General features: G+C 49.1%; 12 protein-coding genes across 12 annotated transcripts; 3 read left to right on the top strand and 9 right to left on the bottom strand.

Annotated features, from left to right (window-relative positions):
• Nucleotides 1–160: 160 nt before the first annotated feature.
• On the bottom strand, nucleotides 161–1,226 carry ASPBRDRAFT_46304 (uncharacterized protein). Its single transcript, XM_067625609.1, has one exon. The coding sequence runs from the start codon at nucleotides 1,097–1,099 to the stop codon at nucleotides 575–577; it is 525 nt and encodes a 174-aa protein (XP_067476271.1). The 5' UTR covers nucleotides 1,100–1,226; the 3' UTR covers nucleotides 161–574.
• Nucleotides 1,227–2,846: 1,620 nt separating this feature from the next.
• ASPBRDRAFT_77323 (uncharacterized protein) lies at nucleotides 2,847–4,275 on the bottom strand (the record flags this gene model as incomplete). Its single annotated transcript, XM_067629357.1, has 4 exons — nucleotides 2,847–3,128; nucleotides 3,191–3,419; nucleotides 3,489–3,834; nucleotides 4,269–4,275. The coding sequence occupies 4 exons, from the start codon at nucleotides 4,273–4,275 to the stop codon at nucleotides 2,946–2,948; spliced, it is 765 nt and encodes a 254-aa protein (XP_067476270.1). The 3' UTR covers nucleotides 2,847–2,945.
• Nucleotides 4,276–4,369: 94 nt separating this feature from the next.
• ASPBRDRAFT_658316 (uncharacterized protein) lies at nucleotides 4,370–5,886 on the top strand (the record flags this gene model as incomplete). Its single annotated transcript, XM_067628600.1, has 2 exons — nucleotides 4,370–5,286; nucleotides 5,343–5,886. The coding sequence occupies 2 exons, from the start codon at nucleotides 4,370–4,372 to the stop codon at nucleotides 5,608–5,610; spliced, it is 1,185 nt and encodes a 394-aa protein (XP_067476269.1). The 3' UTR covers nucleotides 5,611–5,886.
• A 682-nt stretch (nucleotides 5,887–6,568) lies between these two features.
• ASPBRDRAFT_46302 (GcvT family protein) lies at nucleotides 6,569–9,674 on the bottom strand. The gene has a single exon (XM_067625608.1). It carries the CDS (start codon nucleotides 9,345–9,347, stop codon nucleotides 6,777–6,779), a length of 2,571 nt encoding a protein of 856 aa, XP_067476268.1. The 5' UTR covers nucleotides 9,348–9,674; the 3' UTR covers nucleotides 6,569–6,776.
• A 156-nt stretch (nucleotides 9,675–9,830) lies between these two features.
• Nucleotides 9,831–10,923, bottom strand: ASPBRDRAFT_46300 (GNAT family N-acetyltransferase). Its single transcript, XM_067625607.1, has 2 exons — nucleotides 10,099–10,923; nucleotides 9,831–10,024 (listed from the first exon to the last, which is right to left on the bottom strand). The coding sequence occupies exons 1-2, from the start codon at nucleotides 10,737–10,739 to the stop codon at nucleotides 9,925–9,927; spliced, it is 741 nt and encodes a 246-aa protein (XP_067476267.1). The 5' UTR covers nucleotides 10,740–10,923; the 3' UTR covers nucleotides 9,831–9,924.
• A 1,832-nt stretch (nucleotides 10,924–12,755) lies between these two features.
• On the top strand, nucleotides 12,756–14,119 carry ASPBRDRAFT_46296 (uncharacterized protein). Its single transcript, XM_067625606.1, has one exon. It carries the CDS (start codon nucleotides 13,175–13,177, stop codon nucleotides 14,093–14,095), a length of 921 nt encoding a protein of 306 aa, XP_067476266.1. The 5' UTR covers nucleotides 12,756–13,174; the 3' UTR covers nucleotides 14,096–14,119.
• A 1,618-nt stretch (nucleotides 14,120–15,737) lies between these two features.
• ASPBRDRAFT_77318 (Zn(II)2Cys6 transcription factor domain-containing protein) lies at nucleotides 15,738–17,152 on the bottom strand. Its single transcript, XM_067629356.1, has 3 exons — nucleotides 17,029–17,152; nucleotides 16,665–16,979; nucleotides 15,738–16,605 (listed from the first exon to the last, which is right to left on the bottom strand). The coding sequence occupies exons 1-3, from the start codon at nucleotides 17,116–17,118 to the stop codon at nucleotides 15,814–15,816; spliced, it is 1,197 nt and encodes a 398-aa protein (XP_067476265.1). The 5' UTR covers nucleotides 17,119–17,152; the 3' UTR covers nucleotides 15,738–15,813.
• Nucleotides 17,153–17,988: 836 nt separating this feature from the next.
• On the top strand, nucleotides 17,989–18,678 carry ASPBRDRAFT_46294 (uncharacterized protein). Its single transcript, XM_067625605.1, has one exon. The coding sequence runs from the start codon at nucleotides 18,024–18,026 to the stop codon at nucleotides 18,663–18,665; it is 642 nt and encodes a 213-aa protein (XP_067476264.1). The 5' UTR covers nucleotides 17,989–18,023; the 3' UTR covers nucleotides 18,666–18,678.
• A 90-nt stretch (nucleotides 18,679–18,768) lies between these two features.
• Nucleotides 18,769–20,102, bottom strand: ASPBRDRAFT_46293 (fasciclin domain-containing protein). The gene has a single exon (XM_067625604.1). It carries the CDS (start codon nucleotides 20,084–20,086, stop codon nucleotides 18,917–18,919), a length of 1,170 nt encoding a protein of 389 aa, XP_067476263.1. The 5' UTR covers nucleotides 20,087–20,102; the 3' UTR covers nucleotides 18,769–18,916.
• Nucleotides 20,103–20,329: 227 nt separating this feature from the next.
• ASPBRDRAFT_183398 (GFA family protein) lies at nucleotides 20,330–21,062 on the bottom strand. The gene is made up of 2 exons (XM_067620001.1): nucleotides 20,904–21,062; nucleotides 20,330–20,835 (listed from the first exon to the last, which is right to left on the bottom strand). The coding sequence occupies exons 1-2, from the start codon at nucleotides 20,988–20,990 to the stop codon at nucleotides 20,476–20,478; spliced, it is 447 nt and encodes a 148-aa protein (XP_067476262.1). The 5' UTR covers nucleotides 20,991–21,062; the 3' UTR covers nucleotides 20,330–20,475.
• Nucleotides 21,063–21,491: 429 nt separating this feature from the next.
• Nucleotides 21,492–24,711, bottom strand: ASPBRDRAFT_46291 (pentatricopeptide repeat protein). Its single transcript, XM_067625603.1, has one exon. It carries the CDS (start codon nucleotides 24,551–24,553, stop codon nucleotides 21,752–21,754), a length of 2,802 nt encoding a protein of 933 aa, XP_067476261.1. The 5' UTR covers nucleotides 24,554–24,711; the 3' UTR covers nucleotides 21,492–21,751.
• A 335-nt stretch (nucleotides 24,712–25,046) lies between these two features.
• ASPBRDRAFT_131597 (putative tetracycline-efflux transporter) lies at nucleotides 25,047–26,959 on the bottom strand (the record flags this gene model as incomplete). The annotated part of the gene is made up of 3 exons (XM_067618345.1): nucleotides 25,047–25,126; nucleotides 25,184–26,636; nucleotides 26,696–26,959. The coding sequence occupies 3 exons, from the start codon at nucleotides 26,957–26,959 to the stop codon at nucleotides 25,047–25,049; spliced, it is 1,797 nt and encodes a 598-aa protein (XP_067476260.1).
• Between the last annotated feature and the right edge of the window lie 94 nt (nucleotides 26,960–27,053).

The following is a 27,053-nucleotide window of genomic DNA, read 5'->3' as shown; positions in this document are numbered from 1 at the left end:
CGTAGAATTCAGATATTATTGCCATTGCTCCTGACTACAGCCTTTTTACGCGTGAGGATAGCTGGTTTATAGGATCCATCGATGGGCGATATGTGAGGTCCGATATGATGGACTGAATTGTCGTCTTCTCCCATCTACTTCACCAAGGAAATTAAAATCTCTCGATATTTCTGAGGTAGCTCATCTTTTCTACTACTGCATTGTAGGCTTGGTAGGTGGCTAGCTGTATTCCGAAAGAGATCATGATTTCATTATAATGAAAGGAAACAATTCATCGGCTGCAGTTGAAGTGTAACAACCAAAACCGTCTATCCTCAATCATTCAATTCATCACTTGGCGCATCATCTGAGACTGAACTGTCTGTAACAGCACGGCTCTATTTTGCTGCCCGCAATGCTGACGACCGACCAATCGACCAGCCCAGGAGCCATTAGATGATGATCGAACGTGTACTGAGGATCAAGGGAGCCCCTCGTGGCATCCTATCATTCACGCACCTCATCTCTCTGCTGTCAAGGGCCAGAAATACCCCTCCCCCTTTGATGGAGATTCAATGATATCCTCAAAACACCGCTACCTCCTCCGCATAACAGCCAGCATCTCAAAACCCACCAACCCCACCTCATCAGGATCAGGAATAGACACGTTCGAGAACGACGAATCGCGAAAACACGGCTCATAATCAGCCCAATCCGCACGAGGCCCCAACCACAAAATCATCTGCACCGACGACTCAGAGTCATCGCCATACATTTCGATATACTTGCTAACCAGCTTCGGCTCGCGCGGGTATACAAACATCCACGCTGCTGCTTCCGGCGCACGCGCGTACAGATCCCACGTCCCGCTGACCACGTCGAAGTGCTCTTCTGCAAGGTAGCGGTTGACTGATGCGGAGACTTCTATTCCGGTGATTTGGAGGTTGGGATGGTTATGCAGTATTAGAGCTTCAAGAAGACCGGATCCACAGCCTATTGAGAGGGTGAATGCGGGCTTTGGGGGAAGTAGCCCTGCTAGGTGGGTGATTAGGGTGCTGGAGATGGATAGACAGCAGTTTGGGAAGGGGGTTGGTGATTCCGTGAGGTGGGGGATGTCCATTGCTTTTTTCTCTTCTTATTCCTCGTGTCTCAAAACTTTAGTTAATTGTTGGCGTAATTTTGAGGTTCGTGATATAGTATACTCATGGCTGGAATGACGGAGGAGGGGAAAGAAGAGGCGGTCGAAATACGAATACTGGATAGATGAACGCAGAATGAAGCTGTTTGGGAGAGGATCATCGGCCCGGATTTACGTTCTGCATGTTTTTGCCAGTCAGCCTATCAGGTTCTATGGAAATGGCCCGCGGGATAAGTGGGTACTGAGGTAGGGGAAATATGGATCAGGGTCATCCAGAAGAGCATCCAGAGAAGCCCGTGGCATGTTACGGAGCAAGGTACTACCGATTAAGCCACCAGAGTTCCTGACATTGCTTGTATGTGCATGGGATAGACGGCCTACTCCATTGATAAGTAGCCCAGAAAATCCAACGAACTTATTAGTTCTTGTGCCGCGACTTCCCACGTTAGGGCTAAAATAAGAGTAGTATACCACGAAAATAGGTATAATATACTGCTAACTGTAACTAACAGCTTCCATCTAAGTTCTCTTTCTTTCTTTCTATCTTTCTCTCAGTCCTTTACAAGCCATTCCCCCTCACTGTACTGCCTGAGTGATTGACGGGCACCCAAGGTATGCATTCAAGGGACGGTGGTGATGATTACAGCTCAAGTCACTGGAGAACATAGGAAGATCACAGCTAATTACATTTTTAGACTGACCTGTCACCCCTAATTCCATTTTAGCCCCGCAGGTAATCCCACCACGGTCTCAAGTCTCTATTCCCGCATCCATTCCCCTTTTTAACTTTTCATCAACAAAACAACAAAAGCCCGCCTCCCATCTATCGTGAATATACATAATTTCTATATGAAGCCATCTCTGTCTTTTAGGTATGTTTTAAACAAAGATGATGGTGAATCACCACAATGTCTTACCTAGCTCGCTTAATATCATGTATTTGTAATCTTTTCGGAGCCCCCTCTGTACCCGAATCCCCATCAAAGACGGAAACACCATTGCAGCCACAGTAGACTTGTACTTGGACTTGGACAGATAACAATATACCGCTATCTTAGGAGTAATTACAGCATTAATTGGAGAAAGATTGTGTCAGGGCGCGTTCCTATTACTTTCTTCACAAGGATGGTACGAGGAAGGAAAGTAGCAATACATGTTGAATGACCTTTCCCCGTTCTTACTATCCCTTGGTATGCTGGTGCCACGAACAGAGATCACTATGTAGCTCTGTGATTTTATTTGGATCATTAACTAGAAGAGGATCGTGTCTTTTTTGTACTGTGCTATGTGGTCTTCACAGTATATTCTCCAGACCCTATGTCCGTCCCGATATGTTTCTCTTTGCAGTGCTGTATGTCGAATCAGTCCCTTTCGAAACCCGCTGGGTATAATTGTTAGTATCAAATTTGAAACTATATACTCCAACACTTGCTTATTGATGCGGATCGTACTAGTATGTACCGTCCATTTGCTAGTTGACATTGGAGTAGGGGGATGATTTCTCTCACCATCTCCGGCATCGAAGGTAGAGGGAATCATTGAACTAGATGAATTATATCGACTTCAGATGAAATATTAACGACTGTATTAACTGAGAAATGTTGATAGATGATAATGGACTATTTTCCAAGGCTATGCTAACTCCACTCCTTCGTGAGAGACGTGTAAGATGTACGTAACCCTTTTCGTAGCCGAAAGACTCAAACCGATTCTTCCTGCCCACGGAAACGCCAAATAAGCCCGCTCTGTCTCATAAAAACACCGACCGGTTCACGTGTGAACAAGTATGTGCCAGATTTGAGAGGAGCAGGGGAGTGCCAAGCCTCCCCTACCCATTGATAGTATCTCCAACCCCAGAAGAGCACCACCATCGAAGCAAGATCTCCAAATCGTGGACGTTCCGTTCCCAGAAAGCAAAGCGTTTGGATTGACGGATCACTAGGTTGGTGCCATCATGATGGCCCAGGAGAATGCGAGCATGTCTTGGGCCCACGAAAGAAATGAGGAGCACCTTTTGGGCAAATTAGTCAGAGGGATTCGAGTGAGACAGATGAAAGGAATAGTAGTACTCACCGGACTGACTTGATGGGCACGATACACTCTGGGTCCGAGGCAAGTGATCATGATTCGACACATAGAAATGATCTCCCCACGGGTAATCTGATCATCGTCCGCGTTCACACTCTCGACTAAAGTGCATTTCATCCGAGGCCCACCCGGAATTTCGGTTATACCGTCCACGCGCCAGTCCAAAGATTTCTCAAGATAGATCTCGAAAAGTATACATGGAAAGTCAACGGTCCTGGAGACTAATCAGTAAGTTCGTCGTAAGATACGCTAGGTCTGCCCTATGGACGGAGTTTGATCATACTGTCTGGGACTATGTTGCCATTCAATACCCTCGAAAATTATGAGACTGCTCAGGTAGTAGTGAAAATAGTCGCTGAGGACCATTGTCTCGTCCAGCGGATCCATAACTTCCTTCGGGCTGGAGGGCGAAAAGTCTATCTCCTCCTTCGGTTCCGGTATGGGCCTTTTGTAGGGGCAGAAGTATTCAGGCTCGAATAATGGTTCGCCATTGGCGGACAGGGGCATAGGGAGGATCTTAACGGAGAGGTTCTCCAAGTCTTTGTGCTGGTATCGATTTTCCCGACGACTCGAGATGGCTTGCGCGACAGCCTCGATGGCATGTCGACGAGCTTGGTGTTCTTTACTTTCTGGCATCTGAGCAGAATTCAGTAGAGAACACCGAGAGAGGATTATAGGTGGTGGGGAAATTTTCAAGAGGAGGCAGTTGAAGGAGGGAAGGAGTCGGGATACGGCAGAGGATGTTGATTTATATAAATGGCGGTTCCGGGGCAACCCCCTTCTTTATTAACATTACCGCCCGCGATGAATGTTATCAGACGGGAGGTTCCAGCCTACTCATCTAGATATATACTCCAGGCGTATTCACTGGCGGGTTATTCCATAATGAATACCTTCACTTGATCTTTGCCAGTGTTGCAGCGCAGGAATTTCCCTGATCAACAGCACAGCCAGTGAACGCCGCCAGCCTTTGTGGCTTCCATTATAAGTAGTAGCAACTTCCATAGACTAGCAGTTCCTACACTCATTGTTAGAACAGCGTTTTTGCTAAGTAGGCCCAAACGAGACATCGCTGGCTATTTGGAGCAGACGGGGCACCCCAAGTATCAGATTTCATTATCATTATTTTCTCAACCTATTAGCCCACAGCGACTGATATAAGCCATGAATAAAAAAACCAAAGATGTTCCCGCAACAGCCAGCGTCTGGGCTGGGTTGGCAAAGAAAGAGAAAGTTCTCGATCAACCGATCCACGAGGAGGGAGAATTGTTCTCTGCTTCGAAGATCACATTGCGCCAGTATTTACTGCTACGCGTTCTTCGCAAGAGATCACGCAGGACTCAGTTGGATCCTCAGCGGCTCTGCCTAGCACCGTGGATGAACCAAGCCAAGGACATGCTTCGGTCTTACCCCTCATGGAACACCTATTGTGAGAGCTTTAGGGGCAAGGCTGGGGAGGGAAACTTCTTCCTAGTCAAAACCTCACAAGAAGAGGCAGCAAAGGTCAAAAGCACCGGGATTAGCAAGGATATCCTCTTCTCCCCTGTTTCTAACCGCACGCGCCAACGCACCCGCGAGAGACGACGCGAAGAGCACATGACACCGACGAATAAGTCCAACCCACCTTCTCTTGAGACGCTCACTCTCAATGATGACATTCCTGCAACAGGACCGGTTACCCCAGGAGCCAAGAAAGACGACGAACTCATCTCCAACTCGACGGGAGGCTCTCTGGGGCCTAAGGAGCTCCTCCGCGAAATGTATCCAACAATCGACGATGAGCAAATCGTTAATGTTGCTCTACTGAACTTTCTTCAAGCTCTCACGGATTATTTCCCTTCGCTTGGAAGCTCCTGGACTATACATCGGAAGCAGCTCAAAGCCAAGTTCAACGGCATAGAGTATGAGGCGAGGACGGACGGATATCTTCGAGGCAAAGCTGATGGAGAGGTGCGTGCTCTAATTGAAGTCAAGGCACCCCTTCGGGAACTATCCCGGCTGGAGATCTGCATGCAGGAGGGTGCACAGATGGTCGCCTGGCTCAAAAACTATTCCGGATCGCCAGAGAGGTTTCCGTTCCGGTAAGCAGACCGTCCAGAAAGTTGTGTGGTGCTTCTAAACTAACTTGGATCTCCAGGCTTTTTCACGTCTCACAAGATAGACATGAAATCTGGCTGAGCTTTGCCGAATACGACGCGGAGTATATCAGATACATTGAAGCGGGCTTCCAAGACCCAGAACGTCCTCGATCGTTTCTGACCATGCATGAGTATGGTCCCTATGATACTAGGAATGAGTCACACATGACTGAACTTGCAGTGATTCTCCTTGCGCTCACTTTGCGTGCTGATCACGATCGCAAAGTAGAGCAGCAAATCTCTCCATTCGATGGCCAACAGAACTGACGGAGTCAAGAAATAGAGACCTTAAATCATGCAGACATGTCTGAGTTGACTAACCTAGATAAAAAAAAACCATCATTTTGAGAGAGGGGATTGTTGAAGATCGAGCTTAGAAATGACTCAAGCAGTTGCATTTACTTAGGAAGAGATGTATCTGCTGATGGTGGGTTGTATTCAGAGCGGATAGATAGAAAACTGAAACAGCGTTTCTACGAAGTTGACTAAAACTCTATATCGCTAGCTACTCGGAGCAGACGGAGGAAAAACTTTATATAGAACATGTACAATGATAGATATAATCCCTGTTTTACTTCATTTACTTCATTTACTTCATTTACTTCATTTACTTCATTTACTTCATTTACTTCATTTACTTCATCTACTTCATCTACTTCATTTACTTCATTTACTTCATTTACTTCATTTACTTCATTTACTTCATTTACTTCATCTACTTCATCTACTTCATTTACTTCAATACTTTACGCCAAATGCATCTAGCAAATCCCAAACCTACCCCCTACAAGGCACTCTCCAACGGCGTCTCAAACAGGGCCAGAAAAATTCAGGCACCACAGTTCCCCATAGGCGGGCAGGTGCATAGAAAGGATCTGAATGCGGAGGCAATCCAAGTTAGTGTCCTGATTATTATCAATCCTTCCAATGATTCGAGATTTTCTTTGGTGGCTTAGAACAACGATGTCACCCGCAGAGCAGAACCAGTTAGTTCCCCTGTGAGTCGAGTCCATGATATCTTCCGTGTGTGATGATCACAGGTAAGCTAAATTTAAGCTAAACCATAATCGAGAAGTGTAGTTATTGATATAGCTTCTACTGCTACTCTGGTGGTTATTACTGTAGCTGAGTATGCATAACGATTATTCTTCTTCAGTAATCAGCGGATCAATGATTAGTATATACAAAGTATGTTGTGCCGTCAGGAACAGTATTGATTCGATCAGTCCTTTGCTAATATTTCCCTTTGTTATAGGTATTGTCCCATTTCGATGAGTTTTTCTATTCTGTTTATAGAAGATGGTGGATCTGATGTAGATTGATGAATTATGTACAGACAGACAGATGACATTCAGGACGTTATATCTTCAGCTACCATCTCTCATAGCTGCTCATGCTCCCCCTAATGCATCTCAATAAATCCCAAATCTACCCTACAAACGATTCTTCACCGGCGTCTCAAACCCATCATCACCCGTATCCTCACGATGCAACCTACTCCCCCTGGGATCAACCAACGGCTCCGCCGACACCGTCGCCTTAATCTGTCTCCCAAAATACTCAATCACCACCGCATCCCCCTCACGCACCCTCCCCGGCAACCAGGCATACGCCGCCGGCCTCTTCGTCGTATAACTAAACACCGTCGTTGTCACATACCCCACGGGCCTTTCCTTGAAATAAACCGGCTCCTTCCCCATCACCACCGAATGACCATCATCCACAGTCAAACACCGCAGCCTCCTCAGCGGAGGCTGTTTCCTTTGCGCCGCACTCTGCAGCGCTGCCTTGCCCACAAACTCCTCCACCTTGTCAAGGTCAACAAGATGCGCAACCCCGGCTTCGAGCGGATCATGTTCCGTCGTCATATCCACTCCGTACGTCCTGTACCCCTTCTCCAGCCGCAAGGCGTTCATCGCACTGCGGCCTGCGGCGATCAGACCGTGTGGTTTACCGGCCTGCCAGAGGACATCCCAGAGACGGGAACCGTATTCGGCGCTCGTTTGGACCTCCCATCCTAACTCACCGACGTAGGATTTCCGGTGGGCCGTGATGGGGATCCCTGCGATGGTGGCGCGTTTGACGGACATGTAAGGCAGTGCGGTGGTGGAGAAGTCGTCGGTGGAGACGGCGCGGATGACGGCCCGTGAGCGAGGCCCCCAGAGGCCGATGCAGCAGCTGCTGCCGGTGATGTCGGAGACTTGGACCCATTGGGTTGATGGGGTGTGGTGGTGGTGGCTTTGACGGCGGGCTTCGATGGAGAGGTAGGCGACGTCGGTGGCGGTGTTGGCGCCGATTTGGAAGAGGTCGGGTTCAAGACGGGCGACGAAGATGTCGCTGCGGATTTTGCCTTGGGGGTTGAGAAGAAGAGTGTGGGTGATGGCGCCGGGAGGGGAGGCAATGATGTCGCTTGTCGTTAGGCGTTGCAGGAGGGTGGCTGCGCCGGGGCCGGATACTTGGACGCGGTGGAATGAGGTGAGGTCGTACATGGCCACGGCGTTGCGGGTTTTCCATGCTTCCACGGCGGTGATGGGGGAGGTGTATCGCGATGACCAGGTGTCTCGCGGAGGGGGTTGCCATTGTGCTGGGAGGGCGTGCAGGAGCTGGGCGTTGGCTTCGTACCAGAATGGGCGTTCCCAGCCGCCGAGTTCGAGGAAGAAGGCGCCGAGTGCGCGTTGTTTCTCGTAGAAGGGGCTGACTCGGAGCTGACGGGGGGACTCGCGAGGTTGTAGGGGGTGGAGGATGTCGTAGATCTCGACGAAGTTCTGTTGCGATGTCTCGCTGACGTAGTCCCGGCTGAGCTGTACTTCCTCGAAGCGAGACAGTTCGCACTCGGTGAGATCGATGGTGGATGCCCCGTCTGTGAGCAGTTCTGCCATGCTTTTTGCGACTCCTGCGGAGTGGGTGACCCAGACGGCCTCCGCTACGTAGAAACCATCGAGGTGCGAGGCCTGTCCGACGAGGGGGCCTCCGTCTGGGGTGAATGAGAAGATGCCGTTGAATCCGTCCTGGATCTGGGTATCACGGAGGACAGGAAGCAACTCCTGCGAGGCTGTCCAGGCGGGCGCAAAGTCTTGGGCTGTGAACTCGAGCCGAGAGGGCATGTGCTTCTCGTCGACGTGCTCCGGGGTCTGCCCCAGGGATGCAGCCACCACCGGCATCGGACGGTGTCCATAGTATCCAATTCCCACCTGATCCCCATGCTCCCGATAGTATAGATCCTGGTCCTGATGCCGCAGAATGGGCATACTCGCGTTCATTCCGTTCGGACGGTGGTTCACGTCGCGGTTCGCTAGAGCAGGCACGGTGGTCGTCTTTGCATACTGATGGGCAAGCGGCAGGAGAGGGATGGCGACCCCAGCCATGGCTCCGATTTCGACGCCCCAGAAGCCGGCACAGGAGATGACGATGTCAGCGGGAATTATACCCTGGGAGGTCCTCACACCCGTCACACGAGATCCTGTTTGTTCAATGCCTGTAACGAGCGTCGAGCCTCGATAGCGCACCCCGGCCTGCTGTGTCCGGGCGATGAGCAGCTGAGTTGCGCGGGCAGCTAATGCGAGACCATCGGTCGGAGTATGCAGACCAGCGAGCACGAGGTCCTTGTTCAGCAGGGGATACTTCTCCAGACACTCTTCCGTTGTTAACAGACGCGCATCCACGCCCCAGGACATCGCATAGCCGTGCTTGCGCTTGAGCTCTTCGACTCGGGCAGGCGTGGTGGCCACCTCGAGACCTCCTATCGAGTTGAAGCACGGCATGCCATTCTCATCACTTAGCGACCGGAGCTTCTCGACTGTATATTGCGCCAGTCGAGTCATCGTCTTTGAAGCATTGGTTTGAAATACCAGCCCCGGGGCGTGGGAGGTCGAGCCGCCCGGCAGGTTCAACGGGCCCTGCTCGACGACGGTGATGTCCTGCCATCCTCGACTGACCAGTTCATCGGCGAGATTGGCGCCCACGATGCCAGCCCCGATGATGACCACACGTTGTGTTGTTGCCATTTTCTATCTTTTGGTGAATTGGGTGTTCATCCGCTGAGAATGAACGGATAGTCTGTCCTACATATTGTGATCACTTCCTGGCGAAAGGTCCAGCTATTAGTGACAGCTGGTGAGGGTCGCAGCTGGCCGGACCAGCACCGGCAGCACTTCCGTGGCCGAGCCGATCATGGGGATGATGGATACTCGAACAGGGCAACGCAACCGTTGAGCTGCAGGATTTGGCAGCAATGATAAGAGCGCGGGGATCGGGCCAGGGAACCGTCTCCACCCGGATTTATGCAGTGATGCTTTGGAGCTTGCTGAAGCCATGGAAACATTGCCCTAAAGAGGCAAGGCGGTGCTAAGCTGGCTGGGAAGCTTGGGCCACGTCTCTCGCATGGGAAGGATACAAAGATAATTAGTTAGTAGACATCCGTGGTTATCATCGCATGACCTGCACGCTTTCCGACCGTGGATGCGTGCGGGGAGATCCAGATGCAACTGTGCGGGAGGACACAATCATTGCAGATTATTGTGATTATTGGTTCAGATAAAGTATTCTAGTTATCTCAGTGAAGAGATATATTTCTACTTACAGCTAAATATCCATACACATCAACGTCCCCAACCACGGCACATTGTTGGCCCTGATATGACTCCATTCCCCGACAGCCCGGAACCCTTGCTGCTCATAGTATCTATCATAACATGTTAGTCCTCCAACAACCTAATCTTAAAATCTAAGAAAATAAGAGATAAGAATAATACATACCTGATCAATTTCCTCTCATTCCCCGCCCATCCATCCACCCACAACGTCTTCATCCCTCTGGCCTCTCCATACTCCTTGATCCCTTTGATAAGCGCCGCTCCAGCCCCGCGAGACAACTCCCTCCGATCATCTCCCCCACTACGATCTGTCACCATAACTTCGATATAAAGGAACCCACCACCACCATTACCACTAATATCAACATCCGGCATCGGAAGATGCATCTGCACCTTCACATACTTCGGCACCCAATTCTCACGAACATACCCGAATCCAACGGGTAAGAAGCGCCGTCCGTCGGATGTCACCCGAACAAACTCGGAAGTCTCCTCCTCATTCCCATCGTTATGGTGGTGGTGATGGAATAATTCTCTCTCAGCGATAAAGATGCGGAGATTCCCATCTATGCTGCTGGTTCCGGTAAGTCGGTACTCTTCTGAGGAATTCAGCTCTTTTAGGGTTGCTTCCGAGAAATCCCCTCGTTGGGAGAAGGGAGTCTTGCCCCATTGTTCGTGGCTGCCGATGGAGGCTAGAAATGGGAGGGAGGAGTCGAAGGTGGAGAGGATGAAGGCGTGGTCGGTGGGGGTGGGTTTGGCGGGGCGGAGGTGGAAGGGTGAGACACTACTACTACTAGTAGTCATTTTGTAGATTATTGTTGATGATTATTTTAGATAACTAGTGGAGGGTAGAGATGGTGATGCTGGGCATTGAGTTGTAAGAGGAAGTACGGAGTAGTGCGCGGACTTGGTGTTCCATTAGGTTGATGGAGTGCTATGTTAGGTGACGGACTTCCGATGGAACAACAACGGCTGTTGACCAATCCAGTTAATTGTGATTATTATTATTATTATTATTATGTTTATCCTCTTATCCATGGAATTGAATAATAGACTACTAAAGCCCTAAGACTCATCATCACCCAATTGCACTGCTTTAGTGCCACATTCCCTCATACGCCATTAACATCACAACAAAACCCACCTATTACTGGGAAAGTCCGGACCTCACAACAGCTACTAGGCACACCGAACGAACCTTGGCGGCAGCTTCCATTGGACTATTCCTATCATAAACTTGATAGAGGTGGTAGTTTCCTACATTTTTTTCAAGGCTTCACAATGCCGTACTATGGATGTGTTACTATCCCCATGAACAGGCCCATTGAGAGAGTGAAATATGTAGCATATGAGGACATCATTGTGAAATGATATGTCTGTGCCATGTCTTCGTAAATGTGGCTATCCGTGTCGTATGCAGTTAATCCCATCTATTGGACGCGTCTCTAAGCAATCTTGCTCAAAAGTGTGTCAGTCAATCCTTCCATCTCAAGCCTTCCCTGTGTGTTGTAAGACGCAACCCATGTATTTGTCCTCTTTCCCCAACGGGTGCCCGCGCTGCCATCATATCCTGCCCAGAAACCTACACTAAAGTGGCAAATGACAGGGCTTGATCGATGAGATTATGACACATTCAGCCGCATACACGCTGTTACTCTCACGCCTCGGTTCTTGCCTCCGGCCAACGATATTGTGTAGGAGCACCTTACAGGGGCACCTTCAAGAAAGTGGAGGTGTATTGCACACCTCAAATGATGGAAGTGGCATGCTTGAGTTGCGACTGGATGGATGCACGCTATGAAGGGATATATCACTCAGACTCCTCAAGTAACAGTGTTCCCTGCTTGGGGCACGTTAAGGCATGAACAAATAGATTCTGGATATAAAATGGGACTCACGGCGCGCACTCATAGGGAGAACGACCAGCCTTGCTTCTTTTTGCACCCTTCTTCATAGCAACAATCAATCGCTCGTCGTCGCAACAATCAATCATGAGGTGTGCTAAGTGCGGGTACAATAACCTTACTTACATTAAAAAGTGCGCGAGATGTGGCGCCAGACTTCCCGAAACTGCGAAAGGGGCTTAGCACTCATGGTCAGGCTCAAGAACAATGGGGTTAATTTGATATCCTGGTAAGCTTCCTGTTTCCGCTTGATACCTAGGCTTATCGGCTATATTTGTAAGACGAAGGACTGTTCCTTTTTTTTTTTTTTTTTTTTTTTTTTTTTTTTTTTTTTTTTTTTTTTTTTTTTTTTTTTTTTTTCAATCATTTTTTTCCTGCCATGCACTGGAGAGGGAGCTGTGCAGTTCACAAAAGCCGCTTTCTTGTATAAAAAATCAATGACTGAGAACTCTCAGCTCAATTGTCGTCGCTCGTTTCCACATGGGACTCTGATTTCACTGGAAAACACATCATCGCTGCTTAGCAATATCGCCCATCCATTTATCCTCCACCCTTCTGTCTCCTCGGAAAAAAATTGACATATCCGATCGGTAAAAGGTTCAGGACAACAAGCATGGAACTTCTTTTGTGCGAGGGAATATGTGTCCAAGACATGGTAATAGGAAAAGGAAGCTTAATTGTACCTACAAAATTGTTGCGGGCAACGCCCGCACCTTCCCGATTGGAAGAAACGCAACATCTACGTCCTGCATGTGTTTAATTTTGGTCTTCTTAGTTAAGTTCCTTACATTAGTAACAACTTCGCATCTTGAAGCTATCCAGAGCATTTCATGTCTCTTCTTTTTACCCTTAGAATTGGCATAGAACCTCAGCTTGAGGGGAACGTGCCAAAAAAAAAAAAATGACCGAATGGATTGTCCGACCACGATTCGAAGAAGGCTAGATGCCGGGATAGAAGAGGGAATCAACTCGAAAAGGCACAACTTGTGTCCAGGGTCAGGAGGCCTCCCGGGAGGTGGAAGCTGTCTTTCCTTCATTTCAAATGACACGTCGCTTTACTGCTGACAAGAAGTTATTTCCCGTTCCCATTCAAGGTTGCTCCCGTCTTTCTCTGATGCAACTACTGAAACCTTGAAGGCTTGGCACTCCATAGCCATCGATGTATTCCATATTTCCTTTCACGAAAACAAGGCAAGGCGGTGAATATTAGTCCCTGGAGGGTGACCACGACCTATATATAAACACAACTGAAAGCACGCAGATTCTCCCATTGAACTCTTTGTCTTAACTCCATTCAAACTGTGGCTGCTTGTTACTACTACTGATCCATCCACCATGACCTCCACCACGACCTCCACCATGACCTCACCCCCCCCTTGCACAGCATGTAGCTGGACCCCCGAACGCCAAAAATACTGCAGCTACAAAAGCTATGTCAAACTCTTCTACGAAGCCGGCGACCGCGGCGTATGGTCCCTCGGCTCCAACGTGATACTAAAAGATCGAGGCTCCAGACTTCCCACCCACGAAGTACCCAACGTCCACTTCGTGCAATCGCAGACCACGATCCCCGTCCCCAGCGTCATCGAATCCTGGACCGAAGACGAACACACTCTGATCCTGATGCGCCGCATTCCCGGTGAACCGTTGAGCAAAGTGTGGTCCAAATTAACCACCGAAGAAAAGAACAGAATTGCCAAACAAACCGCCGAGTATCTCCAACAACTTCGATCCCTCCAATCGGATAAAATCCAGTGTCTTGAAGGGCGTCCGGTGTTCTCCGACTTCCTGTTCCATAATGAGAATCACTTTCACACTCCAATTGGTCCGTTGGCTTCGGATGAGGAGCTCTGGGCGGAGATGGAGCGTGGGTTGATTGACTCGATTCCGGAAGCTGCGCGAGTGAGACTTCGTCAGCGCATGCCTTCTGCGATGCCGTATACTCTCACACATGGGGACCTCACGAATGTGAATATTATGGTGAAAGATGGTGAGCTTACGGGCATTATTGATTGGGAGTGGTCGGGGTATTTTCCGGTGTGGTGGGAATATGTCTGCACGTCGGTCCCGGATAGTGAGGAGGATAGGGAGTGGAAGACGTTGTTGAGACAGTATATGCCTGATTATAGTGCGGCACGGGAGTTCTGGTTGGACTATTATTACCTTTGCAGGAATCTAGACAGTGAAAGAGCCATCAAGTTCATGGAAAAGATAGGGGATGAGTCTCATGAGGGAGGCCAAGCTGTTACCGTCTAAATTTGTTAGCAACGTTCTTTCCTCTCCCTAATTTCATTTTGATTGTTTACTATTATGATTTCCTAGATAGATAAATTGTCCTCTTAGAAAAGAGAGGAGGTCTTTGAAAACTCTTGAGCAAGCATACTGGTCAGCTAATAGTTACTCCGTACTACTCCGTTGGAGTGAAATCTTGCTTGGTTCTGTGTAACTTTTAGTAGTAGCTGTCCTCATGACAGAGGAAAAAAACCAATCAACCCATGCACATACTCGTGCTGCCGGGAGAATTGAAGGCCGGTCTAGACCGACGGTCGGAGAATATACTACAAGTGGCGGTCGTTAGATTGGACTCGACACCCTGCCAAAAAAAAAAGTGTTTATGTACAACCATCCCTAGATAGGGTTAGCCCCCCCCCCCCCCCCCCCCCCCAAATAACTATCTCATCAGTAAGGCAGACTTATTTCAAAGCAATTCCAGTCATAACTATACTCTCAAATTGTTTCGACTAAAAATCTATTTCTGAAGAGCTTCCAGGGCACCCACTTTCTTAAGAGCCTTCTAAGATATCTCCTAGAGCCAGTTCCAGGGGCACACTCTGCAGGCACTTACCGGGGCTGCTACGGGAGCAAAAAGCGCCCGGAATTAATTGAGTTTTGTTGTAAAGGTTAATACTCCGAGTCTCAATCTCCTACCTGTAAAAGAGGCCAACTAGCGCGGTGTCAAGTCCAAAGAACAGTTACCGGTCGTAGATCAGTGGCCCCCCCACAGCTTGTGAGCAGTCGGATTTCTGGTTCGAGTAATGTAGTTACTTACCTGTAGATAATTAGTATTTCTATCCGAGTGAGGCTAAGGTTATAGCTCGAATGCAAAATAACTAGCTGGAGAAATTCACTCCTAAAAGCGCCCTAGGAGCGGGGTTCTGGCTCTCGGTCTATCTAGGCTCTTGCAACAAAAGTACTAGTAGTGATGGCCATCCTTGTTTACAACCTGGTACGGGTCATTGACCCGGTCCTCTTTTTTTTTTTTTTTTTTTTTTTTTTTTTTTTTTTTTTTTTTTTTTTTTTTTTTTTTTTTGGGTGCTCGAGTCCAGAAAGACATGATTACCTATTGTGTTTTTTTTCTCTCTTTTTTTCTCTTCTTTGTTTTGATTTTTATTATCAGGATACTTCAGGCATATGGGCCTTATTGGCTCGGCGTCTCTCAGCAGCAATAGTATAAATTGGTCGCACAAAGCGTGCCACTGCTAGGATATCGTTGAATACCTTGCCTGCACAGCCATGAAGAAAAAAGTAATAAATAAATAAATAAATATGAAAATAACTAAGTTAAAGCAGAAATTGGAAAGGGGGAGCGAGAGATGTGAAAAAGTAGATGTAGAATGTGCATCCCTGCTGATCCTAAAATTGGACAGCTTCGAAAAGCTTATTGATCTCCGCGGGCAAGCTATTCAAGCCCCGTTACTCTTGGCATAACTGTAAATCATAACGGGGTAATACAACTAGGGTGTAGTAGATAAAGTACCCATGTGCTAGCAGTGCCTCCCTGTATGAATTTAGGTCACCCTGAGCGACTATGCACTTGCTAGTAGGGTGGTTGCATCTCAATACTATTAGTAGTGGGATTTATTTGGGATGGAAAGAGCTATTTGCTATTTATTCATCTGGTTGGTTATTATTGTTATTTTGATATCTCCAGATAATACTAGACTAGTATCATTCAAGTGTACTGTTCGTAGTAACTATATGCCATTTACATCCCTATCAATAAATCCCAACACAGCCTTATTCCCCCCATGATATCGCCGCAAATACAATTGAATAGCAGGACCCTCCACTCTCGCCCTCAACCCAATCCACCAAATACATCTCCCCGCCTTGTAATACCACAAATACAGCAACACCAACGCCACCGGATCCCTCTCCTGCAACAAACCCTCAAACCCACCATGAATACACCGCATAAACATCTGCACCGGACCCATCGTGACCTCACTATCCCCCACATCCAAGATCTGCGATACTGCATGAGCCGCATGAAAATACGGATTCGTATCCGCCGTAGATTCATCCGTGATATCACACAGCGCAGCTAAAGCCGGTGGTATACCTGCTTTACCTCCTTCGGGTAATGGCGAATGCATATGAGCAAATGTCCCCGCCATCACGTGGAAGATACTATCTTGTCGGAGCGGGTTGACGATCTTCCATAGGGACATTTTACCTTTGTTCATGGGTACCCAGTCTAGATGGGAGGAAGAGGAAGAAGAAGGAGAGGGGTTCAAGGGCCATGATTGTTCTGGTGTGCGTGCGTGAGGGGATGAGAATGTTAGGATTACCAATGCGGCGGCGGTGCCCCAGATGGGGTCTCTGTCGTTGGGATGGATTTGTTCGCGGAGTTTCTTGTTGAAGAGGATGGTGCTTTGTGACCAGTGGTGGCATTCTTCTAGGGTGCGGTGGTTGTCGAAGGGGCTGTTGAGATGGCGGTCGTAGGTGAGTGCTACTGCTAGAGATGCGTGCATGAGGAAGGGGTACTTTGAGATATTAGTGTTTAATTTAAAATTTAACCTCGGGGTAGATGTGGTTAACTCACGGTAAAGGCTAATTCTAGGAGCTTGCGGTTCACTTGTCCCATGTTAGGGTCATTGGGGGTAATTAGACTGCGTCCTAAATACCGAGTGATGAAGTCTTGACATCTGGCGTTCAATTGGAAGAAGGTCGATGCATCCGATGTCCAGACTGCATTGGTGAGAGCGGGCCGCAGTCCTGCTGCTGTTGTGTCTCGAACTATCCATGACCGCCGTGTGTCCGCGGCGATGGGGTGGAGGTCAGGAGTGGTAGTCGATAAGAAGTTGCATACTACCCCGAATGAACTACATCGCTTGCATTGTGGTTTTGTTTCGTCGCACTACTTGATGAATCAGTTATGAAGTACGTACTAGATGCTAGGGCACCACCTTGAGTTTCCGCAGCTTGCAATTGCGGCAGCCGAATCTCGATCTCCGCTGCGTTCTACCTTCCCGTCCTCGTGAGCCAGTTGATGTCATGGTGGCTCTGAGGAAGTGGATGTGGAAGGATTCGGCGTGAGTGGTAGTCATGGCCCCAACCACTATTATAAGCTAACCTGGTCTCGGATTGCATCCAACGCTAAACCCGGCCTCGGATGCAGACATCGCTGATTGGCTGCCGCTGGCCTCCACCATTTGGTCCGAGTATACAGCAAGAAATGAGTAACATGTCATGATGCAAATTCCACTTATAAAAGGGATATTCTTGCTCAATAATTTTCCCAGTTATCCTATTTTCAAGTTACTCCCAACGACATAAATTGGAACTTCATTCAAGACGCCAAAGAACCCGCTATTCATACCATACATACATACTCCAAATTCTACCCAAAAGCCTCATTTACTTCATCACTATAACCACATACTACAACAACATCCCAACTACTCCCGAATTTAGAAACAAAATGACCACCCACCTCGCCGCCATCTTCCCCTCCAAATCCACCTCTCTCACCCTAACCTCCCGCCCCACCCCCACCCCAGGCCCCAACGACCTCCTCATCGCCGTCAAATCCATCGCCCTAAACCCAGCAGACACCATCATGCGCGACACAGGCCTCTTCATCCCCTCCTACCCAACAGTCACCGGCTTCGACCTGTCCGGTCTCGTCCTCGAAGTCGGCACCAACGTTCCCAACTACTTCAGCCCAGGAATCACCCGCATCGCCGCCTATTCCGCCTCCGTCTGGAAGGGCTGCGATCCAGACTATGGCGCTTTTCAAGAGAAATGTCTAGTTCCGTGGCAGCATGCTGTGCCTCTTCCAGATGAGACTGATATGATTTCGTGGAACGAGGCCGCCACGTTGCCTGTTGCTGTTCAGGTAGCGCTGAATGCGTGGGAGAGGGTGGGGGTTATGCTAGATGTTGGAAAATCATCAACATCAATGCCTAAATGCATGATCAGCAAGCAAAAGAAGAATGAGGTGCTGTTGGTCTGGGGTGCCTCCTCTAGCGTTGGCTCGATGGGTGTGCAAGTTGCTCGAGTGCTTCGGGATGATCCGCAGACGCCTGTCAAGGCTGTGTATGCTACTGCTGGGGCGGCGAATCATGAGTATGCGCGGTCGTTGGGTGCGGATCGTGTGTTTGATTATAGAGATTCGAAGGTTGTGGATGAGATTGTGGAGACGGCTAGGGAGGATGGATGTGTAATTCGGCATTGTTTTCTTGCGGTGGGGGATGTGCGCATGTGTCAGGCTGTGGTTGGGGCTTTTGTAGGGGATTTTGAAGGGGAGAAAGAGGTGAAGGCGAAGATTGCCTCGGCGCCGGTTATTCCTCCTGGTGTGGAAACTGTGAATGGAGTGAAAATCATCTTTGTGGTGCCGTCGATGGATGATGAAGAGGAGAGGTTGAATCAGTTCCAGTATTGGCTGGGGAGGTGGGCGAGGGAGAATCTTGCTAATGGAAACATCAGGCCGAGTCCGGAGTTGAGGGTGGTGGGAAGGGGGTTACAGGCTGTTAATGATGGGTTGGATGAGTTGAGTCGGGGAGTGAGTTGTCTGAAGTTGGTTGTTGAGGTTGCAGAGTGATGGGTTGGGGTGATTTGCTTGATTAGGAGTAGATACTATTAGACTCCTTAGATGGAAGGTTGTAGACCTAGATAATACTATAGGATATTGCCAAAGAATACTAGCGGATGTATTGTATATTAACGAGCTAATCATTGGGATCGCATTTAGGAATGCAGTAAGCCTTCGAGGATATAAGTATCAATGCGAATGAAAAACTTAGGACACACTTCAGAACAAAGGTACATAAAGAACAAGATCAGACAAGCAAGCTAACCCAGTCTCGACTTCACATCCTCAACGGAAAGTACTGGCTGAACTTCTGCATCCCCACTCGGATGGGATGGAAGCAAAACCGAGTCTACAATATGACACACGCCATCACTAGCTAAACCATCTTGTACAGTCACGTTTGCAATTCCATTCACACGCATTGAGATCAGGCCTCCACATCGAGTTACAGCAACCGTCAGATCCTGTCCATCCAAGCACGTGGGGAGAGAAAAACGACGGACGCCTTTAAGAACACGCCACATCCTATCCCCCTTGGTTTCAGGAGTAGGAACGGTATGATCAGGGGTATCTTCTGGCGTCTGTATGAAGTGTTCTGGTACAGAGTTCTGATCATACAGACGATTTGAGTATAACGATTGATTCGCAACGACATGATATCTCAAAAGAGCTTGTAGCGATGCAGCCCCCTCATCGCTAAAGAGATATGTCTGGATGTCCTCAGGCAACTTGCGGAAGGCTTGGTTGGTGGGAATGAACAAGGTTCCTCCGCGACGAGAGTCATCCTGGAGAGTATTCTGTATAACTTCGGACTGCTTCACTGCCGACTGGAACAGGTCAAAATCGTGTGATGGCAGAGCGGCGAGGAAAGCTCTAATGGTGGGCCGCGGTGGGAGAACCTGGTTGATTACATGGACTAGACCGTTTGCCACGAGATGGTCTTGTTCGATTACAATTGCGTGAGAGTTCACGCGAAGGCCGTTGAGTGAGGGTCGGACTGTTAGTCTCTGGGCACCGTTCAATCGGTCAGGATGGAATAGTGTGTCGACGGTTGGAGCGGTTAGAAGGAAGTGGACTGGGAGAAAAAATGGCGAGATGTGCGCTTGAAGGAGGGCCAGGACTTCTTCTTCGGATAGCTCATGGCTCAATTGTAGAATTGCAGTATTGCTTGGAGCCCAGATAGTGGATGAATAGTCGTGATCCTGCAACAATTGCTTGACTTGAGGTATCTGGTCCACAAGTCGGATAAACTCGGACGTGTTGGGTTTCTCTGTAAGGAAATCATAGAGGGTCACTGGGATTTTCTTTGTGTCGACCAACAATGGCATGAGTGCATGGCAATATCCAGCATACTGATGTTCAAGATGCTCAAGGCTGTCTTCTGTGGGGGCAGCTGCGGCCATCCATCGCTCGTGTTCAGTTGCAGCCATGATGGACGATTCTGGGGGACGAAAAGCCAGCTGAGGGGGAAATGAGGTACTAGGCAACATCGTTAGATCATATATTCCCATTGTCGTCTTGTGTTCGCGTGATAGACATGGGTATATGTGTTAATCAGAGCACTAGTGCTAGGACAGTCACTAGCCAGAGGCTAATAACCAATGGCCTGCACTGGCGTAGTCAATGCTCAATATACCAAAGATAAGAGAGTCCAAATACAGGACTATCCAATGGTAAGTCCGTTGCTTCCTCCTACATTAGTGCCTTATCTCACATCATAGTCCAGTCCTATGGTCCAAGTGGAAAGCGAGAGTAGATTTCATACAGAACTAATGGCATTGCTCCACCATTCAACAACCTTCAACAGCTTGTATCCCCTTTAACCTCCCATACTACCATCAACCTTTTTCACATCCTCACCTCCCAGCCCATCCACCCACCCATCCTTCCGATGATAATATATCTCCATATCCAACTCCGAGCACTTAAGCCGATGCTCATCATCAAGCGTCCCCGACTTCACCGCGACAACCTCCTCATCATCGCTCGACCGTGACGTGAACGGTGTTCCACAATCAGGACAGAACTCGCGTAGTACCTGGACGCCACGTTTGCTACTGTCCGCATACAGCTTAGGTGTACCTTTGGTGTACTCGAAACTCGCCTGCGGGACGATAATGTTGGCAGAGAAGCTGGAGCCGGTATAGCGCTTGCAGTTGGTGCAGTGACAGATGATTAGCTTATGCAATTGTCAGCGACGAATTTAGCAGATTGAGTAGCTGTGAGAATCAAGAAGATGTAATGTACCTTAGGGTATGTCTCCGAAGCAGGCAAAGTAATGCGATATGCAATTTTCCTGCAGAGACAGGCGCCAGTCAAGGTATTCTGAGCCATGATGAGGGTTATTGTCTTATGGCTAAGGGGAAAGCCTTCGGTTCTTTTTTATAATTGGGACTGCTGTTTGTCATTCGAAGGGCGTGAATCTCAATTTAGATGGCGGAACGCGAATGAATTATAGCTTCGTAGCCAGATTTCTTGGTATCTAGCTTTGACCCACTAGGGTTCATACTAGCATGATCCTGAAGCTATTTTTATCTCGTGATGGATGGCATACTGGATAATTCCACAAAGAGGTGTAGTTTTATAGCAGTAGTGCATGTATAATTTCAAGTTCATTGTTTATCTCGAAATAGGCAGGCCTGATTTTGATACTGCTGTCATACCAAAAGACAAGGCAAAAGACTGATGTGGATGAACGGACCAACGTCAAACACGAAGCCAAGAGAAAGTGAAACCGGACTGAAGACAAATACGGGCATATACCTAATTTTAGTCCGCACTACTGAAAATGCTAAATATTCGCGAGTTGAACCTATTCTGCTAATTCTGATCTGACTCTACGCGGACAGTGTTTTGTATACTATTCCAGGTGGCAGGTTAATGTCTAAATCGCACCTCCAGATGCTTGTAAACTGGGAGATTATGAGACTAAATTTTGAGCCCACTTCTGGCATCCAAATCCAAATTGCAGGACAAAAACACAAGTAGTTATACACAGTTGAACAGGCAGCATGGGATATATACACAAGCACACAGCCGGAAATACAAACATAATACAACAGTAGTGAAAGTGATAGAATAAATGCCACCCGAACTCACAGCAGATCTTCAATTTCACGGATCTGCCCCAGACAGTGCTTCTCGCTCCATCGAAGCGCAATCGATTTCGGGTCAATGTCAATGCGGCCTAGCACGGCCTCCAACTCATATTCCTCATCCCATCCCTCAATAGTCTCCTGGAGATGGGCCTTCTTATACAGACGCCGTTCATCAAGAGGGCGCTTTAGTAGCCGGCGACCGGCCTTCTTCGCCGACGGATTGGCCTTGAGCTGCCACAGCTGGGGATCACCCTGGCTCTTCTTCTCTAGCAGATCAACCGCGTGTGTCAGATATTCTACCCTCTCCATGTCCCGAGACACATCCTTCGATCGTTCAGCCGAGCTTAGCTGACGTTGCAGGTTTCCAGTGACACGGCGAGCTTCAATTACAAAGTCGCGGTTCAGTGCGCTTCCTCGGGCCAGGGCAGTCAGAATGCACCACCGCATGCCATGCATGTTCCCGGTCGCTGCAAACGCACGTATGAACATCTTCATGCAAACACCGTCATATGCTAGTGAGTGTCGGAAGCGGGACATGTAGACAGTGGCCAACAGATCGACGGCCAACTCGGGCTTCTTCACTGCGATCAGTCTTCTGCTCGTCGCCACCGTGATATGGTGCTTGACTGTCATCTTCTTGTTTGACCAGCACAGTTCATAGAAGCGAAGCACGGCCATGTTGATCAGCTGGCCTTCGGCTTCGGAATCGACTTCCATGATCTGACGGAAAAACTGTGGGAAGAATCGAACCAGGTGGCGAATATTCTTCCACTCAGCGTCGATCAAAGCTCGAGCAGCACCGACACCCTCTTCGAGGAGCGTGCAGATGACTGCAAGTTCAACATGCAACTGCTTGAACTGGAACCGCGCGTTCTTGGCATTTTGATAGCATTTCAATGCCTCAGTTAGCTTGCCAACATGCATGTAATGAGACATCTGCTTGTGAAGCTTCTGATATTGGTCGACTGGCCTCGAGGGTGTCATGTGTTGCAGCGTTCGCTGATACCACGGCAACGGGTTCTGCGTGTATGGCATCAGGTTGACTTCCGGAAGTGGGAATGAGCGCTGGTCATATCCGAGCACTTGTTGCGATGTGGCAGCTTGTCCGTGTTTCGCCCGAGCTGCCTGCAACATCTGCCAGAATCCCACTGGTGCTTCCTCAAGAGCGTGGCGACGGACTCGTAGCATTTCCAGAAATTCTTGCTCGTTGATGTAGTTCGGCCAACGACGCTCACGTGCGAACCGCACAAATTCATCAACCATCTCCTTATTGCCCTTCTCCACGAATGCCTCCAGTATGTGTTTGTAAAGAATCTTGTCGGGAACCATCTGGAACTTTTCGATATAACGATAGACAAAGTCGCGGATTTGCTCGCCCGAATGCGATACCCAGTATTCGAGGAAGATGCGGTCAAATATCGGCGTAAAGTCATACTTCCTCGAGGTCAACTTCAACTCATGCATCTGCTGTAACCCAGCGTCCACCCCTTCCCAATCACAGGCTAAAGCCCTTCCGAATACCAGAAGACCTTTTGTTCGGCAGCGAAGTGGAATGCCGTATCTCGTCGTCATATCTTCAACCAAAGCTTCCGCATCAGCCAACCGACCAAATTCCACGTAGGCTTTAATCACAGGGTTGAAGAGCTTGTCGGTGGGTTCCTTCCCCAGGCGAGGGAGGATTGTCAGTATTTTCTTCAATTGCCCATTCAAAAGCTCGATACTCCTTGTCTTTTTCCAAAGCCCTGCGAGATAGGCACCGCATAATCCACAGCCACGATCAACCTCGAGATTTCGCAGAAGAAACCATTTCGCCGTGGTAAGTCGATGAGACTCCAGCAGGCATCGAAGCACAATATCGACCATTTCCGGGGGTACTTTGAATTTGTGCATGTAACGAGTAAATATAGTGGCGACGGATTCGATGCTCCCCTTTCTTGCTAGCGCGAACATCAGAACTTTCCACATGCCTGGAGACACTTTGTCCACATCTTCTAGGCGTTCGAAAATGTTCCTCGCAACCATAACGTTCTCTTCCTTGCAATTCGCATAAAATGCCTTGACCGTGACTTCCCGTCTATCTGTGGATATGCCGTTCACCGTCGCGGGGTGCGCGTCCAAAAACAAGTGGGCAGCATCGATAGGCCGGCCGTGGTCAAGAAACTTTTGCATCTCTTCCGTAACCGAGTCACGCCATTGAGCTGCATCACCTGTTTGGTCCTCATGATCTTCGGTTGTTCTTTGCTTCGCATGTACAAGGGCGGATTTTGCTCGGTCCAGTGCATCGGTCGATCGTGTAAGGTTCGGAGGGAGATTGGGAATTGAGGTCGAGGTCGCTGGCACTTGTCCGGGAGTAAAGGTGTCAATCAGCTTTGAGCGTGCAGTATCCATGTAAGACTCCGCAGGGGCAGGAGGTTCTTGGTCTTGCAGCTGAACATCCCAGCTCAAGTCGTCACCCCGAACGTCTCCCCCAGCCGGGAGAGCTTGCGCTTCTCTGAACTTCCGGTCCTGCTCCTTTAGTGATTCCAGGCCCATAAACTCTCCCGCCTCGGCCGCCTCCATCATACGTGCCAGTCTCCTTGCTGCAGATGTTGCATCGTAGTTCGGTGCTGAGGTTTGCAGGGCCCGTTTGTTCTCGACAATTCGTTCCGCAACGCGCACCCGACGATGGACGTCGTAGGTAATGGCTGCAACCGTGCAAAAGCTGCCCACAGTCGATCCTGCAAGAGCCAATCGACGGAGGACTCGTAGGGCATTGCGTGAGGGCACAGCTGGTGTGCCGTTGGTGGGTTTGGAGACCATGGTGGTTAACCTTGCGCACCGCTGACAGCGGGCTTGGTCGTTTCACCACTAAATCATCAAGTGAAAAAGGAGGCTACGAGGTTTCAATGACAAAGGGACCGTCAGGAACCCCGCGCCGGCTGGTTAATTGAGACAATTGGAGTTCTATGATGGAGCAGGAGGGATTCGGAGCTTGTCGGTCGGAAAGTTTGCACCAGCTTGGCCGAGTTGGTCGCTACCGCCCGCCGTACCGCATCCGGTCTTTTCCCGGTGTGCCCACTCGTCTGACTAACCATCCTTTACCCGTCGTCGTCTCAGACTACTGTGAACAATAACTAGACTCACGCTACAATGGTCCTTTGACGAAGTCTATTGAAGTATAATATGATACCCAACTCCAAGTTCCATGTATGCTTTGATAAATCGATACGCCAATTGTTACCAATACAAATTCAATCGTGACCCGAATCAGCGGTTGAATGCAAGATAGTAACTTCCAGGCTCCACCTCTAGCTTAGAGAATGGAATCCCCCACGAAACCTTCTTCATTAGCCTCAGCTCGAGGACTACCTGGGTAAGAGTCGTCAAGTGAAACTGCCAAACACAGACCTGTAAGCCGACATTCCCACAATGAGAAAGGGGGTCACGTACCATGTGGTTTGATGTAAAAACTGCTACAGAAAGTAAGAAAGAACAACACCCCCAGAACAACAAATACCGCTGGAGTAAACTTTCCAACAGTCAGGCTGTAAAGAAGGCTGCAAACGGTTGGAGCAATCACTCGAGCCAGAGCGTGCAAGAGTCCCTTCGCGCCAAGGATCTGACCTAGTCGTTCACGAGGGACATGCTTTGTGAGAGATGATTGCATTGTCGGTATTCCCATGCCACCAAGCGCTGTGACTACTCCTGAGAATACCATGATAGAGCCCTGGTTTGACATTGCATATCCCACGTAGCCAGCCATGTCTAGCAGAAGAGAAAGCCGTATAAGAACAACCTCGCAGGTGCTGGAGCCGGAAACGATGTGATCTGGCTTGTGTGGCTCGCGGAAAATTGCGGTGATGATCGGATATACAACAAAAAGGTTCACGACACGGGCAATGCTTATAATTGAGATGAAGAGGCTCGATTCCACATTGCCCCAGTCGAATTTGTACTCGGCATAAATGATGACCACTTGAGCGGTTCCCAATGCGACTCCAAATGCAATGGTATCTATCGCTGTAAGGAGTATAATGTTTCTGCGCAATGCCGGACTCGCGCCGTGACGATTAGGGAAAAGCGTGCTGGGACGTCCTACTGGCGGTAGCAAAACCGATAAAGGTGTAATCAGCCTTTTGGGGTTGAAGTTCTCCAGGCTCAGCCAACCTGCCTCCCCTTCGTCAATGACTTTTCTTCGATGCCTGTCCTGCGCTTGCTGCTGACGTTCTGTTGACAATGATTCCGGGATAATGGTCATGACTGCAATGAGGTAGACTGCATGCATCGCCAACGAGGCTTCAAAAGTACTTAATGGCCCCCCTGTTTTCTTGATCAAAATAGCCGCCAGCAGAGGTCCGGCTGCGACTCCCGCGAAAAGTGAGCCATATACATAGCCGAATCCCGCACTTCGCTTCGAAGGGACAGTGCAGTCGGAGGCATACGACATTGTCAGCGCCATGATGGTGGTAAAAGAACCACAGAGCCCGTCCACGATGGCGGCCAGTAGAAGCACATTGACAGATACTAGGTCCGGCTTGGCTGCAACGAAGACAGTAATGGCCTCCGCCAGAACGGTCCCCAATGCGCTCAGGGCCAATATCTTCGTCCTACCGTAGCGATCTGATAGGTGACCCAGTCTGGGGCATGCTAGCGCAGATAGTATCCCGGCCAGTAGATTAAAATACAACTGGAACTGAGCAAGTAAAGACTGAACTTCGGGCGTCTGACACTGCGAATTCTTATTTCCAATGATGACAGGCAGATACGTGAAACCCGGATCCTGGGTCGCCTTACTGGCCATGTAGTCTCGGCAAATGAGAGACATCATCAGGTTGAGTTTGGGGACTGCGGTGCCGCCGAATCCTAGCATATAAATAACAAGAAATGGAAGAATCCAAAGGACCTGTTGCATGTCAGACGTCGCGGGCGCGAACGTTGTCCACGGAGGATGGAGGCACTCACGCTTGGCCTTCTCCATGTCTGCCAGAACCTTTTCTGATCGGCGGGAGCATCATCTGGTAGGCCAGCCCCATGATCACGCTCCGGTAGGGATTCTTCGTTCTCTTGTTGCAATAAAGGGGTTCGCTCGTGAGTGTGGGAGTGCATGGCGCCTTCCCAGCTCTCAAGTCCAGCATCAATGGGCGCTGAAGCGTCCAGTCCGGCTTGCGATGCCGGACCAACCTCGGCATGCGTAGCAGGCGATGCGTCGCCCCTGATTGTGGACATGATGCGAGCGTTTCGCACCGGGAGCAGGAATAATGGGTAGAGCAGACAGGCCGGTGCCTACATTTGCTTGCTCCGGGGGTAGAACAGTACAGCA

This window comes from Aspergillus brasiliensis (assembly GCF_001889945.1).
Source record: "Aspergillus brasiliensis CBS 101740 unplaced genomic scaffold ASPBRscaffold_11, whole genome shotgun sequence".
In the NCBI taxonomy this organism is placed as follows: Eukaryota; Fungi; Ascomycota; class Eurotiomycetes; order Eurotiales; family Aspergillaceae; genus Aspergillus; species Aspergillus brasiliensis.
The sequence above is the reverse complement of the archived record's forward strand: the minus strand, read 5'-3'. Positions and strand labels throughout refer to the sequence as shown.